This window comes from Rhinoraja longicauda, chromosome 4 (genome assembly GCF_053455715.1).
Source record: "Rhinoraja longicauda isolate Sanriku21f chromosome 4, sRhiLon1.1, whole genome shotgun sequence".
NCBI lineage: Eukaryota > Metazoa > Chordata > Chondrichthyes > Rajiformes > Arhynchobatidae > Rhinoraja > Rhinoraja longicauda.
The window spans coordinates 32110989-32130850 of record NC_135956.1 but is presented as its reverse complement, the minus strand read 5'-3'; the positions used below and the strand labels follow the sequence as shown (position 1 = coordinate 32130850).

At 41.6% G+C, this 19862-nt stretch overlaps 1 protein-coding gene across 6 annotated transcripts in view; it reads left to right on the top strand.

Moving 5' to 3' along the window:
- The first annotated feature begins 4470 nt into the window (after window positions 1-4470).
- The window catches only part of pde7a (phosphodiesterase 7A), a 116322-nt gene continuing 100930 nt past the window's right edge, over window positions 4471-19862 (top strand). For 3 of the 6 annotated variants that reach the window (XM_078397467.1, XM_078397469.1, XM_078397463.1), the window contains exons 1-3: window positions 4471-4731; window positions 6677-6791; window positions 11217-11399. In XM_078397467.1, the coding sequence (XP_078253593.1) occupies window positions 6780-6791; window positions 11217-11399 (195 nt within the window). In that variant the 5' untranslated portion in view covers window positions 4471-4731; window positions 6677-6779. Of the gene's footprint in view, window positions 4732-4914; window positions 4993-6676; window positions 6792-9890; window positions 11043-11216; window positions 11400-18881; window positions 18978-19862 lie in introns of those variants that run through there. The other 3 variants (XM_078397465.1, XM_078397466.1, XM_078397468.1) reach the window with 3 other exon arrangements.

Sequence of the window (19862 nt, the reverse complement as noted above, 5' to 3'; positions counted from 1 at the left end):
AATAACAAAAAAGACTTCTTGGAAGCTTTTCGAAACAATGTAGCCGTCACAAGCTGAAAACTAAATCCTTGCTGAAAACTAAATCCTTTTCTGGAAACTTTTGGAAACAAATGTAGCCCCTTGAAGAAAAGGGTTAGAAATGAAAAATTTAAACTTTAATATCTCTCTAGCTTTAAAAAGGTAGCTTCAATTTGAACGAAAGTACTTACAATAGTTGCCCAGGTTAATGGTGAATACGGCGGTACAAAAATCGTAGCGCTTTGGTGTACCGTCTAGGAGGAGTAGGGTTTGTAAGTAATCTTCCGTACATACACATATACATACATACATACGGAATGTTGGACCGCAGAGTTTTAGTATTATACTAGAAAAGAGGGCCCGTTGGGCCCGTCCCCACACCCCCCATTCTCACTCCCCCAGCCCCACTCTTACTCTCCAAGTGTGCCCGTTGGGCCCGGAAAAGAGGGCCCGTTGGGCCCGTCCCCACACCCCCCATTCTCTCCTCCCCCAGCCCCACTCTTACTCTCCAAGTGTGCCCGTTGGGCCCGTCCTCCTGATCTGTGTATGTCAAGTGACCACTATAGCCTTCATTCTTTTTTTTTTTCCCTAATCAGATGTTTGTTTGTTTTTTCCTAATCAGATGTGCAGTACTTTGGTCAACGTGGGTTGTTTTTAAATGTGCTATACAAATAAAACTGACTTGACTTGACTTGACTTGCAATAACAAAAAAGACTTCTTGGAAGCTTTTCGAAACAATGTAGCCGTCACAAGCTGAAAACTAAATCCTTGCTGAAAACTAAATCCTTTTCTGGAAACTTTTGGAAACAAATGTAGCCCCTTGAAGAAAAGGGTTAGAAATGAAAAATTTAAACTTTAATATCTCTCTAGCTTTAAAAAGGTAGCTTCAATTTGAACGAAAGTACTTACAATAGTTGCCCAGGTTAATGGTGAATACGGCGGTACAAAAATCGTAGCGCTTTGGTGTACCGTCTAGGAGGAGTAGGGTTTGTAAGTAATCTTCCGTACATACACATATACATACATACATACGGAATGTTGGACCGCAGAGTTTTAGTATTATAATAGATATAGATATAAAATTCTTAAGGGATTGGACAGTCTAAATGCAGGAAAAATGTTCCCGATGTTGGGCGAGTCCAGAACTAGGGGTCACAGTTTAAGAGTAAGGGGTAGGCCATTTAGGACTGAGATGAGGAAAAACTTTTTCACCCAGAGAGTTGTGAATCTGTGGAATTCTCTGCCACAGAAGGCAGTGGAGGCCAATTCACTGGAGGTTTTCAAGAGAGAGTTACTGTAGATATAGCTCTTAGGGCTAACGGAATCAAGGGATATGGGGAGAAAGCAGGAACGGGGAACTGATTTTGGATGATCAGCCATGATCATATTGAATGGTGGTGCTGACTCGAAGGGCCCAATGGCCCACTCCTGCACCTATTTTCTTTGTTTCTATGTTTCTATGTAAATCTAAGCCAACTGGAAAACAGGTTCTGCCACATAGACATAGACAATAGACAATATATATTCTATTCATTCTCTGCCACATGCACATGATGCTTTTTCCATGCCCCATTTCTCATCTTAGCTCCTCCTTTCTTTCTTTCATTCAGCCTCCACCTCGTCTTCCCCCCTTTCTCATTTTATCCCCAATATTCCTTTTGCTCCATCACCCTCTCTCAGTTTGCTCCCTCAAAAATGTTCAATATATATTTCAAAAAGCAAACAATAATTGCACACAGACAAAAACAATGCCCCTAAGTCTATGTAATTCAGAGCTTATCTGGAGCTTGTAGTGTTTAGGTTTTGAAGCTACAAAACTAGAATAGAAATATCTTATCCCTCACCCAAGGGTATGCAAAGAAGAAATAAAAATTAAGTGGAAGGGCTCACTGTCTGCAACAGCTGGTAGAGATCTTTCCAAAGGTTTGCAAAGGTTAGTAGAAGCCAAAGCATAGAGTAGGCACTCTGATTTTCCCCGTGGCTCTGGCCAACCAAATGGAACAGAAAAGGAAGAACAAACATAACCTCTACCCTCAGGAACCTAGAAAGCCATAAAGGTAAAGACCTTATATATACTGACAATGTCAGTGAAGATATTTTCAATTGCCATCACATGTATCACGTTGTCTTGCATGCTAGACAAACCATGAACTGCATCCCAATGTTCATCCATCAACAATCTCATCAATTATAACCGCTATGTCAAATTCACATATTATATACACTTACCACAGCTACAAAATTCACACCCATACCTTCTGCATATAACCATTTATTAAATTACAGAGGCTCTTCACCCAAACATATTTAAACTCACAAAAAAAGCATTTCCTCTTTTTAGCTGATACAAATTTATTGCCGGAAGCAGGAGAATGAAGTAACAAGCCCACAGTCACTGGATCAATGGATTAAAGGAAAGTGTGTTGGTGATTATTGGAGCTCTATTGTGGGGCTGAGATAATTGAAAATAAAATCATAAAGCCTGATCACTTTGTACTTTCTCCTCATCCGATAATCTCTCCTGATCTGACAGGCACAGCTACTGAGCATAAGAAGCAAAGAGGTTGTAACCATTACTTAATCTGACTCTTGCACTTAACAGATTAGATACCAGCACAAAGTGGTGAAGGTGTGGAATTCTCTGCCTCAGAAGGCAGTGGAGGCCAGTTCGTTGGATTCTTTCAAGAGAGAGCTGGATAGAGCTCTTAAGGATAGCGGGGGTATGGGGAGAAGGCAGGAACGGGGTACTGATTGAGAGTGATCAGCCATGATCGCATTGAATGGCGGTGCTGACTCGAAGGGCTGAATGGCCTACTCCTGCACCTATTGTCTATTGTCTATTGTCTATTGTCACTCCACAAACTGTAGAAGATTATTTAGATAAACAATCTGCACACAATGAACGACAGTGCAATTAACAGAGGGCAGGAATATTAGGAACCATTCAAAAACGACAATATCTCATAAAGTTCTCTTAGTAAGACTCAAGTGAGGAAATAACAGGTAAAATCCAAAGGTTGTGCCCAAAATGAGATAACGTACAAGGAGTCCAGCTTCCTAACTTGCACAGGGCTTCATTTGGATCTGGAATCTATCTTTGCCAACATGCTCCAATTCAACACTCCAGATCCAACCATGACGTTGAATCAGATAGCTGAGGTTCAGCTTCCACTGTAGCTTAGGCACAAGTGACCCAACATTTAAGGACTGCAACACTGACTTCAGGCAAGCTCTACACATTATTGTTCAAAAGGGCATCATTTTGGGGGCCATAACAATGCAGAGATTTATTCTCCAACACATTACCAGGACTGCTGGGAAACCACTCCAGGGCAAAGGTGCTGGTTAGGTGAAACAAGAATCAGTTATCCAAAAGAGCTGGAAAGTTGACAAAGCTGATCAGCTATTTCAGCAGCTGTCATATGTTCTTTCACTCCACCTGAGTGGGAAGAAATGTAGATGTTTAATCTACAGTTGATAAGATAATAATAAGCCTGAAATAGGGTTTAAATTAAGCAGACCACTTCCGAAGCAATATTTTAAAAAGCACACCTGGGAAAAGGATGTGGGACAAAAACATGCAGAAAAAGAATTGAAACCTATGCTATGCGGTAACTAAGTGTATACAATCAAGCTTTTTTGCTGGCCAATTGTTAAATTTCACGATTTGTTTAAGTGAGGCCAGCCAACACTGATATTATCTGTTCCCTTAGTTGACCTGAGATATTTATCCAAATGATCAAGACATGTTTCAGTTAATATGCTAATGATCCTTCTCCACCAGCTGCCATAATGTTTTTATTGTATAGTCTATCTTCCCCTAGACAACACGTCAGAGAGGATTCTTTCATATCTTAGTTTATATTAAAAATAAAACATCCTTTTCAGTTTTTATTCCATTCATCTTTGCTACATGTTTAAATAGTAATTTTCCACACTAGTGCCAGACTTGGTTCTGACTGCTGATTTCAGATCTCAAGCACTGATGGGCTGTTACTGATTTTGCGTTGGCAGGCTTAAGTTGGAATAATTAAATATCACAGAACAGAGCAGCAACCAACCCCAACAGATGGTAGAAACACACCGTAATATTGCAGATGTATCCTTTGTGTTTAGAAAAAACTGTTAAAAGGGAAACCAAAGGGAGGAAATGATTTGCGTGGAAGACAACTCTGAACTTTTAAGTTCAAAATGGAATCTAAAAACCTGGTTTTAAGAAAAATCCAAGAACTCACTTGTGACTTAATTGTTTCTGGGTTTAAGTCCTCAATCGTGGGAATGCCTTAGAATGTTACCAAAGGCCTTAGTGATATCCATTTAACTTGTCGGATCGTTTTTTTAACATTCTAATATGAACCTTGCTTGTTACCATGGCAATGGAATACTTCACCATTTCAAACTGACACAAATCTGTGTTGCATAACAAAAGTCTGTGGAAACCATGCCAACAGAACACTTCAACGTTTTAAATCGAGTACCGTGTCCTAACCTTCATTACAACTGCTGTAAACAGATAGGAGCAAAAGAGTTTAGCAAAAGTGTATTGAAAAATCAGAACCTGACCAAATCACAAAAGTTTTGGTGATCTTCATAGGTTAGATTTCCTCCTTCTATGAAGATGCAACTCGGAAGGACGGTCTTTTAAAAATGGAGATGTGGATCTTTGCCTGCTTCAAAAATACACTATTCTTTTTATTTCATAGGGAGTAGAGGTTTGTTGAACTCTTCCATCATTATCTTTTGTACATTCTTCGTTTTTCAAAATTAACTTTTTATAATGCAAATTAATGTTTTTTTTGGATGGAGATTATAATCCCACGTAATTTTGTTTTAAACATATTTGGTAATACAAAGTTTCCTTGCATGCAATTATTCATTTCCCCAGCCATGTCTGCATACAGTTCATACAAGATCACAGCAAATAATATTGTAAATTATTCTGAATTAGGGATTTACAGAAGAAACAAATCCAGGTAAGTATTTCCCTTTTAGCCTTGATTTAATTAGAAATCATATGGGCAATTATGACTGGGTGTCAAAATAGTTAGACAATATCAATATAGCTGTCCAAAAATCAAAATAAATGCATTATCGGAGTGTGATTCATATAATCCTTTTTATGTTTACATTTATTTACAATTATGTTATTAATTCAGCAGGAACAATATATTTCAATAGTCATCCATAATTTTTTTTTCAAAGCACGGCCATCTTATTCAAATCTGATTATAGTCTCTCTAAGAGGTAGTTTATTGGTCACCAGATTGAAGATGAGGCACTAAGATTATCATCTACCCTGAATTATTTGGGTATTTCCAGGAATTAAATATTAACCTCCTACACTGCTGTGAGCAAGATAAGGAAAAAATCATAGAGGAATTACAAATATTGTTTTGTTTTCAGTTTCCTTGAAGAGTTTTCTTTGTAACATAAAAAAGTTGGAGATAAGAGAAAATAAGCAGATCAAAATGGGCATAAAAGTTCAAAGCATGAGGTCATGTAACCAAATCTCCAGGAGTGCATTGATCTAAAGTTGACGCCCTAAAGTGGGCTGATCCTCTTGGCTTAAATAAAATATAAACTACGCAGTTTCTCATTTTTTTTCATTTGAGCAGCTTTCTGTGGACCCTTTAAGAACTACATGGTTGACTACCCAAGACACTGATTAACTAGGTAGACACAAAATGCTGGAGTAACTCAGCAGGACAGGCAGCATCTCCAGTATTTTTAATTTAATTAAACTGTTGTTATTGTACCTGCCTCAACATTTCCTCTGGCAGCCCATTTCACATTCCCACCACTCTGTGTGAAAAAGTTACCCCTCAGGTTCCCATTCCATTTTGCCTGTCCTTTGAGTGTCGAAGTTTAGACAGGATATCATAAGGGATAAGCGTAGAATTAGGCCATTCGGCCCATCAAGTCTACTCCGCCATTCAATCATGGCTGATCTATATCTCCTTCCTAACCCCATTCTCCTGCCTTCCCCCCATAACCTCTGACACCTGTAGTAATCAAGAATCTATCTATCTCTGCCTTAAAAATATCCACTGACTTGGCCTACACAGCCTTCTGTGGCAAAGAATTCCACAGATTCACCACCCTCTGACTAAAGAAGTTTCTCCTCATCTCCTTCCTAAAAGAACGTCCTTTAATTCTGAGGCTATGACCTCTAGTCCTAGACTCTCCCACCAGTGGAAACATCCATGCATAGTGGTACAAGTATGGTCCAAGATGCTGGTGCATCCTCACTTGGAGTATTGTGTTCCGGTTTGGTCATCCTGCCATGGGAAGAAAGCTATTAAGCTGGAAAGAACTCAGAAAGGGATGTTGAGGATGTTGCCAGGACTTGAGGGCCTGGTCTTTATTCCATGGAACGCAGGAGGTGGAGGGGTGATCTTATAGAAGTATTTAAAATCATGAGGAATAGATAGGATGAATGCACAACGTATTTTTTCCAGGGAAAGAATAACTTGAGAGCATAGATTTAAGAAGAAAGGGAAAAAAAGACACAGGGTAGTGGTCCGAATGGCAACTTTCCTCGTTGCAAAGTTTTATAGTATTGATAGACTTGTTGCACACACTATTAGTTTTTATTTTCCTTCAGTCTCCAATGGTAGTTCAAAGTTCAAACCTCAAATCTTATGTTTTCTGGAACAGGCTCTACATGAATAATGCAACCCCCATGTGGCAAGTGGATTCTGGAATGTTTGGACGTTGATTAACACTGAGAAGGTCAAGACGACATAAAGGATGGATCATCATGAAAGCCAAGGTTTTCTGTCATTGCATGGATTGTAATATTATTTTCATACTTTTGGTTATCACATTTGGTAAACATTGCTCCAAATCTTGGAGATACCACATTAGACATATTCACATGATGTTTGGAAATGCCAATGAAAGAAGCGTCAACACAAGTTCTGGTGTGCAAGAGATGCTATTGGTGGGCTGATATATACATATATCAGACAGAAAAAGGTGAGAGATGTAGATACATAGAGAGAGAAAGAAAGAAAGAGAGAGAAAGAAAGAAAGAGAGAGAGAGAAAGAGAGAGAGAAAAAGACAAAATAATCCAACAATGAGTCCGGAAGGCTACTGGTCATAGCCTGAATCATAACAATTGCTCCAGATATGGAGTTAACATTCCTAACCCATAGAAGTTACTGTAAGCTATAATGAGCCAGGAGAGATTTGGCAAAATGCTTTGCTCCACATAGTCTATCATTGGGCTTTATCCCAGAGTCAAGAATCCTCTTGGCACCACTTGTGAAGAGGAATCCATACCCAGTAAAATCCAATAAAACTTTCAATACTGAAACACTCCCAGCAAATGTTGATGCTCAGTAGTGCTAATCAGCCTTTAACATTCAACACCCCCACCTTTTACTGGTTCAAATAAACAACTTCAGACTGCCTAAATGGATATTTGTTCTGTCCAGCCTTTCATGATGGTACTAAAATCTATCAAGCACCTTCCCCAGAACCCTTGTGTACTTATTTGGGATCTGGGATATTTGGGATCTGTGGCAATGAAGATCTCATCTTAGTTGCATGGAGATTGTTGGATCCTGTACAATTTGTCCATCACAGACTAAAAGGTATTTGGGATGAATTGATCTCCAAAAGCAACTTGACATGGGTATACAAGTGTGTATTGATTTTAATTTGCTCCACGTTCTACTACACATAGGTATGAGAAAGAACCAGATTAATATTTTGTGTACTCAGCAGTTCTAAACTAATCTTGCAAGATGGGTGACAGGTGCTGCTCATCATTAACTGTTAACAGTAAATGGGCTTGACCCCCAAGCTAATTAAAACATAGCCCTTGTATCCAACAATGGCCCAGATTTAATAAACGAAAAGGCATTTGTACCAAAGCCTTCTGCAGATTAACTGGTACTGTGGTAACATGAAGAATCTCTGCTGAGTTAATATATATTACCTCTAGAGGATCTCTCCCCATCAATTTTGTCCCGATACATTATGCTAAATGTATCAAGGAGCATGTTCTGAATAGGACATCACCCACTTATGCAAAAGGATATTTTTCTTAGTGTTGTGAATTTTTGGAAGAGATTTGGAGGCTATATCACAGAAGCACAATAATATGTATTTTAATTCATTGGGAAGTCGGGTTATAGGCAGGAAAATAGAGGCAAGGCAAATATCAGATCAGACATGAGCATTGTGTATCTGGACTTTCAAAAAGCCTTGACAAGGTCCCACACAAGAGATGAATGTGCAAAATTAGAGCACATGGTATTGGGGTATTGGCATGGATAGAGAACTGGTTGGCAGTCAGGAAGCAAAGAGTAGGAATTAACAGGTCCTTTTCAGAATGGTTGGCAGTGACTAGTGGGATGCCGCAAGGCTCAGTGCTGGGGCCTCAGTTATTTACAATATATATTAATGATTTAGACGAGGGAATTAAATGTAACATCTCTAAGTTTGCGGATGACACAAAGCTGGTTGGCAGTGTGAGCTGCGAGGAGGATGCTATGAGGCTGCAGGGTGACTTGGATAGGTTGGGTATATGGGCAGAATCATGGTAGATGCAGTATAATATGGATAAATGTGAGGTTATCCACTTTGGTGGCAAGAACAGGAAGGCAGATTATTATTTGAATGGTGTCAGATTAGGAGAAGGGGAGGTGCAACGAGACCCTTGTCCATCAGCCACTGAAAGTGAGCATGCAGGTACAGCAGGCAGTGAAGAAAGCCAATGGCATGTTGGCCTTCATTGCTAGAGGATTTGAGTTGAGGAGCAAGGAGGTCCCACTGCAGTTGTACAGGCCCCTGGTGGGAGACCGCACCTGGAATATTTTGTGCAATTTCGGTCTCCTAATTTGAGGAAGGACATTATTGCTATTGAGGGAGTGCAGCATAGGTTCATCAGGTTAATTCCCAGGATGGCGGGACTGACGTATGATGAAAGAATGGGTCGACTGGGCTTGTATTCACTGGAATTTAGATGAGAGGGGATCTTATAGAAACATATAAAATTCTTAGAGAATTGGACAGGGTCTTTGCAGGAAAAAATGATCCCGATGTTGGGGGAGTCCAGAACCAGGGGTCACAGTTTAAGAATAAGGGGTGGGTCATTTAGGACTGAGATGAGGAAAAAACTTTTTCACCCAAAGAGTTGTGAATCTGTGGAATTCTCTGCCACAGAAGGTAATGGAGGCCAATTCACTGGAGGTTTTCAAGAGATAGTTAGATTTAGCGCTAAGGGAATCAAGGGATATGGGGAAAAAGCCGGAACGGGGTACTGATTTTGGATGATCAGCCATGATGCGCCTTATTAGTCAAGTTAAGAATCTAACTTTTTTTTAAATTGGACTTGATCGGTATAACATGGCACCTAAAACGTGGTGACTCTTGTGTACTGGCTCAATATGGTCTACTACCTTACACTCTTATACTTAGTATGATTGTGCCAAATGTATAGAAGGATAGTCACTGACTATGCAAAAAAATAATTCACTGTACTTTGATACACATGACAATAAAGTACCATTGAACCATTAAAAACTAAAAGGAAGTTCAAGACTATAATTATCTCATTTTAATTTTGGGCCTGGATCACTGATTGGCAGGAAACTGGTCACACTGAGTTGAGTATCTTGAATATTGAAAGTTATTCAAATTAATGGCAAATTGAGAATTTGTTTTCTTTTAAATAGCGAACGTGGCTTACTAATTTGTTAGGTGAAAACTCAGCTGCACTTGCATATCTTATCTTGCTACAAAATAATGTACTTAAAAAATTAAAACAAGACATAAAGTTCTGTCCAATAATGTCAAAAATCAGTTATGTAATGTGATTCTACATTTCGAATGCCATTAGTAATGCAGCCTTTAACATCGTTGAATAATTCATGACGGATAATGGTTTACTGCAATAAGCTGCTACAAATCATTGCAATAGTGTACTCAGAAGAGTTGATAACATGAACACATTGTAAGATGAGTCACAAGGAGGTGGTTACCTACATTAGTGTTCATCAACCAAAGGGCAAACCCAGATTGCAGGAATACCCTATCTGCTCTGTACGCTTTCTAGTACGGGTTCTCTGGGAACGTGAAAAACTCGGGGAGGGCAGTACTCTCCGGTTTGTCCAATCGAGTGTCAGATGACATTTTAAAAACCATAAATGTGCCAATAAGAAAAAATGATGAAAACATTTCCTATTTGTAATTGGTTTGTTTCATTTCTTGCTTTCAAGAAAGCAACCACACATGGCAGGTGGTTGGTTTCTGAAAGCAAATAAAATCACTTGGGCAAAAGAATATTTGTTGAGTCCTCCGGGCGCAGGTTAAAGCAGTGGTACAATTGCTCTGCTTGCATTGTTCAGTGATCTTTCCAGGTAGAAGCGGTGGAGAGATTCAGCAGCAGATGCAGGACGGTTTTGCTGCATTACATCGCGCCGAGGCGGTCGGTGGGTCGGGGAGCCCGTGCTGCTGAGCCCGTGCTGCTGAGCCCGTGCTGCTGAGCCCGTGCTGCTGAGCCCGTGCTGCTGAGCCCGTGCTGCTGAGCCCGTGCTGCTGAGCCCGTGCTGCTGAGCCCGTGCTGCTGAGCCCGTGCTGCTGAGCCCGTGCTGCTGAGCCCGGCTCCAGGACCGAAGCTCGCTCAGGTCACCGAGCAACCGCCGGTCGCGTGCCCGCGCGCCGCAGCCCCGACATCCTTCTCAGGCCGGAGATGAAGTGTTTTGAAAGAGGCGGCGAGAAATGAGGAAGCGTTGTTCTAAAGAGGAAAAGAGAAAAAAGAAGAAAGGGGAAGGCCTAGGTGTGTAGGCCGTGCCTGGCCCTGTCGCCCATGGGCTTTCTCAGATAGGCGCCGCCGGCATCCGAGCAGGAGAGAAGAGAGAGAAGGGGGGAAAAAAACCCACCCCATCAGGAGGCAGCGCACCCAAGATGGGACTGGGAGGAAGCGGCTGCGTCCAGGTGTCGGTGACCGAGATTGACGAGGACTCGAGTTCGCTGGGAAAACGAGATACCTGAAGCTGTATCAGCGCGAAGGCAAGCGGCTGCTGGAGGAGTGAACGCGGGGTGTGTGTGTGTGTGACTCGGTGGCCGGCCGCTGCCCACCCGGTCCGGTCAGACCCGGCTCCCTCGCCCCCCCTCTCGTGTCAAATGCATGCCTCAGCCTTTCGTCTTTATTACCCCCCATTCCTTCTGCTTTGTTTCCCCCAGCGCCCGTGTGTTCCGAGGAGCCGCACCGTTCCCGGTTCAATGGCAGTATGTTATCAGTACCAGTTACCGGTGCTGCCTCTCGACAGGCCGGTACCCAAGCACGTCCTGAGCCGCCGAGGGGCTATCAGCTTCAGCTCCAGCTCGTCCCTCTTCGGCTGCGCCAACCCGAGACTCCTGTCACAGGTAAGAGGAGACCGCCCTCAACTTGTGCCCAGCGCCGTCTCTCCCCAAGTAAAGTTGTTGCACATCTTTGTTATTGTTCACTTGTCCCTACACCGACCGTGCTCAACTCGTCATGTCTCCAAAATTTACCCCTTTTCAGATTTCCTCATCTTTATTGTATTCGTGAGAAGTCCTCGGTTATGGGTACGCGTAATTTATGTTCGCGACCACTGCTGCAGTCGTGACTGCTGATCAAATGCATTCAAATATAATTATTTTTGTTGCACTTCCTTTTAGCCTCTTCGACGCTCGCCTTGTTTGAGACTGTAATTACAAGGCATTAGTATGTGTAAATGCTGGGTTTTTTATATGAAGCATCATCATCCAGCCTAATCCTCCACTCGCATGATTGCGAACAAATGTAAAAGATTGTCAATTTCGTTGACACTAGTTCTGTCATTGTCACTTTGACCTCTGGCTAACTAACATTGTAGAGCAAGGTTTGAATCTGGAGCATTGAGATATTCTTGGTATCATCATCCTGAAATGTTGGAAGAATTCATACAGGATATTCCACCGTGGAAGATGCAACGAAGCTTTAAAAGTATTGATGCTACTGGCAAAACTAACACCACTCGCCCGTTTCTGGTTGGCTCTGAAGAGGCCTGTTGTTTGAAGAGTTGCAATTTGGCCCACAGCACTTTATATTAAAACGGTGACGTTTGAATCAACAACAGTGAAGGCTTGGAGATAAACGCCTCAAATCACAATGATGTGTGAATTAAATTGAGTTAATGTTATTTCAAACCTGCACATATCCTTGTAAGCAATGTAAATTGTGGTTTTGGAAGTGCTGTCAAGGAGTTTAATGAGTTGATGCAGAGTGTCTTGTTGATAGTTAAACACAGTAGTCAAGATATGGCAGTGATGGAGATGGTATTTTGTCCTGAATAAAGTTGAGATTGCTTCGTGCTGTCGCATTTGTATTGAACCAAGTGAGTTGAGGGGAGTTCTCCGTCATCCTTTCTGCTTTTGCCTTGTAATAGATGGTAATAAGACTTGTAGGATTCATTCACCACAAAATATCCAGCCTCCGGCCCACTCTTGTAGCCACAACATCTTGGTGATCTATTCTGTTCAATTTCTGATTAGAGTTTAACATAAAGCAAGCGTGATGTACATTATTTTGTTGGGGAATAACCTTTGCTTGATATTTGATACTTGGCATTTGACTGCTCTTCAAGTCTTGCAGCAAAAATGTGGTGTTAGGAGCTGGAATTTTATTTAACATTTTTCAATCTGCTTTGTATGCAGTAAGACTTGGGTGCCCGCTATCATTGTTGTCCCATTTGAGAGTAACAAACGTAATAACATGGCATTTTGCCATTGCAGCATTCTGTATAGTTTGGGCAGAAACGGGTGTTTACTCAGTGGCTTGCACCTGGTTAATCACGTGTAGTTGGTATCGCAATAACTGCAATAATGTGTTCAAATATGAATTGCACCCAATTAAGGGCCAATTTTGTCAATCCATTGTAAATTTTGTGCTATGGCATAATATACCAGTGCATCCAAAAGGATGTCCTTAATGGATACTGCAGTGAGACACTTATGAATCTGGTAGTCTCATCTCAAACTCAATTTGACGGTGTGATTATGGGTTGGGATTGTCAGCAGCTGCTGAATATTCCGTCAGTCCATTTGGGGAGCTGCGTTGGTGCAGGACTGCGACTCATGGAGCTGTGATTGGAGCTTTGAAGAGGCAAAATACTGCAGACACTGTGCTTTGGATCAAACCACATGTCAACTTTTATTTGTGTAAAACAGAAGCCAAATACTAATACTTGCATTGCTATGAGATCTTTGTGAAACACTTTTATTTGGTCTCGTGGATTTATGAAATACTTTACCACTTTATGTCTTTTATTATTTTGTACACTTAATTAGTTTTGGAGTCAAAGATACATCCAGAACAAAAGCAGACACTCTGAACTACTGTACAGGTCCACCATTGATTTTCCTGCATCCTTGATTCCAGACCCTTGCTGGATTATATGTTTTGCTGGACCAACTGAGGTCACAGCCTTGCGGGGTGGGGGGGGGGGAGGGGGAGAATAGGAACGGAACTGCTGGCTCCTGACGGGCCGGAGTTCCAGAGCCCCGACCGCAGGGTGCAAATTAGACCCGCTGATCGCCGCAGAAGTCACAATGAGGTTGAGATCTGATGCCTCACCCGACCTAGGTGCCACATTTTCGGAGGGACTTCCAGGGGAGATTTCAAATGCACTCTTGTCATTTTGTCCAGATTAAGGGTGGTGCCGGGCCAACAGTTGCTGGAAAATCAGCGGTGGACCTCGGCCAAGTATCAATTCATACTAATGCCATTTAGTGCTTGGTCAGTTGTCTTCTGTGCATTAGTGATTTGGGTGCTTATCTAATTGCTTATCAAATCTTATGACAGTCTCTGTATCAACCACCCATCAGTTAGTTGTTCCCTATTTCAACCATTCTCCAGGATAGAAAAAAAAATCTGGACCTGCAAATATGCCGGGAGATTGCAGACAGCTGCAAAACTAATAGGGGTGTTGGTAGGAGATTTTAAATTTCCAAATATAGAGTGGAACTGCATAGGGCAAAGGGCTTGGATGGGATTAAGTATGTCAATTGTGTTCAAGAAAGGTTTCCTAGAGCATTATGTTGAGCGCACTGCAAGGGAGAGGGTATCGCTTGATCTACTCTCAGTGCAGTGCAAGGCAGATAGGAATAAGGAGCCATGGATGTCAAGAGAAATTGAAGCTCTGGTCTGGTAAAAGCAGGAGGCATGGGTTGAGTATGTGCAGCTTGGAGGAGCATACTTAAAGGAAGTTAAGTGGGCAAAAAAAGACCATGAGATTATGGAGAATCCAAACAGATTTTGTAAGTATATCCCAACCAATTCAAATGTTCAATCTTAGTGAATCTCCTTTGCACCCTTTGAAGTACAATTATATCTTTCTACAGTGTGGTGAAAAAACTGATTTTAGTGCACCAGCTGTGGTGTATCTAATGTTTTATAAAATTGTACCATAACCTGCCTGCTCTTATTCCATAACTGGGCTAAGGAAGGCAAGTATCCTCTGCTTTCGTCTCCACCTTATCTGCCTTTGCTGCCCATTCGGGGATCCTTAAATTTGTATATTAAGGTCCTCTGTTGTTCAATACACCTAGATTCCAACCATTCCCTTTGTGTGTCCTTCAATATATTACCTCAGTTAGGTCATAAGTGACGGGAGCAGAATTTGGTCCTTCGGCCCATCAAGTCTACTCCGCCATTCAATCATGGCTGATCAATCTCTCCCTCCTAACCCCATTCTCCTGCCTTCTTCCCATAACCCTGATACCCTTACTAATCAATAATCTATCTATCTGCCATAACATTTATTGACTTAGCCTTCACAACCTTCTGTGGCAAAGAATTCCACAGATTCACCACCCTCTGACCAAAGAAATTCCTCCTCATCTCCTTCCTAAAGGAACATCCTTTAATTCTGAGGCTATGACAAGTCCTAGGCTCTCCCACGAGTGGAAACAACCTCTCCACATCTACTGTATCCAAGCCTTTCACTATTTGGTACCTTTCAATGAGGTCCCCCTCATTCTTCTAAACTCCAGCGAGCTCAGGCCCTCAGTGCCGTCAAATGCATTTAGTGGGATTAAATTGCATTTGTCATTGATTTGATCACTTTACCAGGTCATCAATATTGTCTGGTAGCCTGAGGCCAACAGTGCCATCAATACAACAGAATTTGGTGTAAACTGTGATCTTGTTTCCTACTTACTACATTCACACACAAATTGTTTATGTATGAAACCATTAGCGGCCCCAGGATGGATCCCTGTGGTACAACATTGGTCACAGATCTCTAACCACATGTCAACCCTCAACCATTACCATCTGCTTCCTATTAGCAAGCTAATTTTCGATCCAAGTTGTCAACGTGTCTTGGATTTCATGGGTGATAACTTTTAGGACTTTCCACTCATGTGGCACCTTGTCAAAGACCTTGCTGAAGACTATGGAGATTACATTAACTGCACTGCCCTCATCATCAATGACTTTGTTACCTCTTTGTTACCTTTTTGAAAAAACTAGTTGTATTGGCCAGATAATCTCTGTTCGTGTGTGTGTCTCTCTCTCCGTCTATCTGTGTCTCTGTCTATACAATAACAAGTAGCCCTTGCTTTCCCTCTCTCCATCCCCTCCCCCTTCCCAGTTCTCCGACCAGTCTCGCTGCCTCCGACTACATTTTATCTCTGTATTGCCCACTCCCCTGACATCAGTCTGAAGAAGGGTCTCGGCCCGAAACGTCTCCCATTCCTTCTCCACAGATGCTGCCTGTCTCGCTGAGTAACTCGAGCATTTTGTATCTACCTTCGATTTAAACCAGCATCTGCAGTTCTTTCCTACACAATACAATATCATGTTGGCTATCTTTGATTAATCTCTAAATCGCAAAGTGTAAATTATGTTGTCTCTTAGAAATTTTATTCCTACCACTGATGTTAAACACTTTGCTTATAATTACCTATCTTACCGTTGTTGTCCTTCTAAATAAAGGCACCATATTTGCTGTCATGCAGTTATCTCACACTTTAAGTGCTCAGTGAAAAAATTGTTTTAATTTCAAAAATAAACTTTTTATTTATAATAAATAATACAATACAAAACAAAGGTCTGTCAACATATCAGTAATCTCTCGCTTCCATCAGCAGTCTGAGATGCATCACATTAGGCACTGCGGGAGAGGGGGTTTAATCTACTTTGAGCTTGCTGAGGCTTTTGAAAGAGACAACAGGCCAAAGTCAGCATAGCTTTGTGAAGGGGAGGTATTGCTTGACAAATTTGCTGGAATGCTTTGAAGAAGTAAATAGCAGGACAGACAAAGGAGAGAGTCAGTAGATGTTTACTTGGATTTTCAGAAAGTCTTTAAGGGGCTATACATGAGGTTGCTAAGGAAGATGAGAGCACATGCTATCAATGGGCAGATACTAGCATGTTGGCTAGATGGCAGAAGACAAAGAGTGGCAATAAATGGGGCTTATTCTGGTTGGCTGCCAGTGACTAGCGGAGTTCCACAGGGATCGGTGCTAGGGTCACTACTCTTCATGTTGTTATTAATGATTTGGACGAGGGGATTGAAGGCTTTGTGGCCAAGTTTGCGGATGATACGAAAATAGATGGCGGGGCAGAGAAAGCAGGGACTGCAGAAGGACTTGGACAGGTTAGGAGAGTGGGCAGAGAAGTGGAATATAGTGTAACAAAATGTGGAGTCAAACATTTTGGTAGTAGGAATAAAGGCGTAAACTATTTTCTAAATGGAGAGAGAATCCTGAGGTGCAAAGGGACTTGGGAGTGCTGGTGCAGGATTCGGTTGTAAAGAAAGCAAACTTAATGCTAGCATTTATTTCAAGAGGGCCTGCATACAAAAATAGGGGTGTAATGTTGAGGCTCCATGGGGCGCTGGTAAGGCTGCATATGGAATATTATAAGCAATTTTGGGCACCATATCTGAGGAATAATGTGCTGGTTCTAGAGAAGGTCCAGAGGAGTTTTATAAGAATGATCCCAGGAATGAGTAGGTTAACCTATGATGAGTGTTTGTTGGCACTGGGCCTGTACTCGCTGGAGTTTAGAAGAATGACAAGGAGACCTCATTGAAACATACAGTGTGCAGTGGATGTGGAGAGGATGTTTCCACTAGTGGGGGAGTCTAGGACTAGAGGTCATAGCCTCAGAATTAAAGGATGTTCTTTTAGGCAGGAGATGATGAGAAATTTCTTTAGTCAGAGGGTGGTGAATCTGGAATTCATTGCCACAGAAGGCTGTGGAGGTCATGACAGTAGATATTTTTAAGGCAGAGATAGATAGATTCTTGATTAGTGCAGGTGTCAGACATTATGGGGAGAAGGCAGGAGAATGGGGTTAGGAGGGAGAGATAGATCAGCCATGATTGAATGGCGGTGTAAACTTGATGGACCGAATGACAATTCTACTCCTATCACTTATGACCTTATGACAACAGATGCTGGAATCTTGAGCAAAAAGTAAACTGCTGAAGGGACTGGCCTATTAAGTAAAACATCCGATACCTAAGCACCTTTGGATACCTTAGGGCGGCATTGTGGCACAGCAGTAGAGTTGCTACCTTGCAGCGCCAGAGTCCCAGGTTTGATCCCGACTATGGGTGCTTTTTATACGGAGTTTGTATGTTCTCCCCGTGACAGCGTGGGTTTTTGGCAAGATCTTCGGTTTCACACCACACTCCAGACTTCCAGGTTTGTAGGTTAATTGGCTTGGTATAAGTGTAAATTGTCCCTAGTATGAGTAGGGTAGTGTTAATGTACGGGGATCATTGATCGGTGCAGACCCAGTTGCCCAAGGGCCTGTTTCCAAGCTGTATCTCTAAACTAAACCTCCATTTTTTTTTAATGGTAATTTGTCACCTCCTTGAATTTACTGACAAACATCATTAACCTTAATTTATTCACAAAATGCTGGAGTAACTCAGCAGGTCAGGCAGCATCTCGGGAGAGAAGGAATGGGTGACGTTTCGGGTCGAGACCCTTCTTCAGACTGATGTCGGGGGTGGGACAAAGGAAGGATATAGGTGGAGACAGGAAGATAGAGGGAGATCTGGGAAGGAGGAGGGGAAGGGAGGGACAGAGGAGCTATCTGAAGTTGGAGAAGTCGACGTTCATACCACCGGGCCGCAAACTGCCCAGGCGAAATATGAGGTGCTGCTCCTCCAATTTCCGGCGGGCCTCACTATGGCACTGGAGGAGGCCCATGACAGAGAGGTCAGACTGGGAATGGGAGGGGGAGTTAAAGTGCTGGGCCACCGGGAGATCAGTTGCGTTAATGCGGACCGAGCGCAGGTGTTCAGCGAAGCTTATCCTAGTCTTTTTTTTTTGCAACTTTAAATTTCTGTCATCCAAGCCCTTTATCATAATTATCTTGAAGAGTAGAGGTATGGTCACTATCTCCAAAATATTCTCTCACTGACATTCTAAGCATTAGCCCAACTAAACTCATTTGCCATAATTGTTCATATTTCTACCAATCTATAGAAGTTTAATGTGCTGCAGACCTTTACTACTGAGACGATGTGCATGTTTACTGATGTTTTCCACAAACCTAAAAACAGACCTGCCAATGTTCTGGTCAAATTCTGCCATATCTTTGCTGTCATATTATTCCTGTAATATTAAAATAATGTTATTTAGTACCATAGTTATAGGGTGACTAGAGTTTTCTAGTGCAGTAGAAAACACTAATCACTCGATATCATCCTCTGCCCATATTTTTTCACTTGGCAAATATCCATGTTTCTGTCCTGCTACCTTCAGGGATCCTTGTAAGTAGATTCAACTAAATTTGTTTTCTGCTACTTATTGTGTATTCCCTTTGTTTTGCCTTCACCAAATGTGTGATGACTTTGGATTAATTTCCATTTGTTGTTTTAGATGTCCACCAAATCGATCTTCAAGTTTGTAGTTTTCTTTCTTGCTTAACTCATGCTGGCAATATGGATTGGGTGCCACGTCTACAGATCCCTGAAGGTAAAATGCCAGAAAGATAAGATGGTAGAGATGGTAACACGGTAGAATACTTGCAAAGATAAAAGTATAAAATATAAAAGGAATGTTTCTTGTATTTTACTCCAAAACTGGTACTGCATAACATTCATGTCACATTATTCCAATAATATGATAACATCATAGAAGATGCAGAGTAAATGTTCCATGATATTGGCAGGTATATGGAAATGATCTGTCAACATGCATGACGTATGCCCAGCTGTAAAGGACTGCAGTATGTTATCTGCTAGCTGTTTAATCATGTACCTACATTTGCATTAAAATCTATTGATTTGTATCCCTTTCTTGTATCCCAGCGAGCTAGTTTAGAACCCAGTTTGTCACTTTCCCCAAGTTCCTGAAACATTGATTATTTCTCTTTCCATAGTTGTTACCTGGTTTGCTATTTTGCAGCATTTTCTATTTTCGACATTTGTGCCTGGATCCTGTTGGCTCTTGGTCAATGACCTTATTAAAATCCAAGTAGTCTAGGTCAGATGTGCACAAATTGTTACCACCACAAAAAAAATCAGTTCATCTTACATTAACAAGTCTTTACAAAATTGACCTTGATTAACCTGTGCTTCTAAGTGTTGACTTGTATTGTCGTCCAGTTTGTTTTTTAAAATAATTTATCTATTGCGATGTTGGGCTGAATGAACAATGTCGTTAATGTATGCCGTTCTGTTCTAAACATGTGCAATCTTTTAGTTCCCTAGCATGACGCTTGTAGCTGGAGACTTTAGTAAATTGTAAGAGCCTCCATTAGTTTCCTTTTAAAGGATCTGGGATGTATGTTCAGACCAGGCAATTTATCCACTTTTATAGAAGTCATACTGTCTAATGTGCAATGTATTGATAGTTACC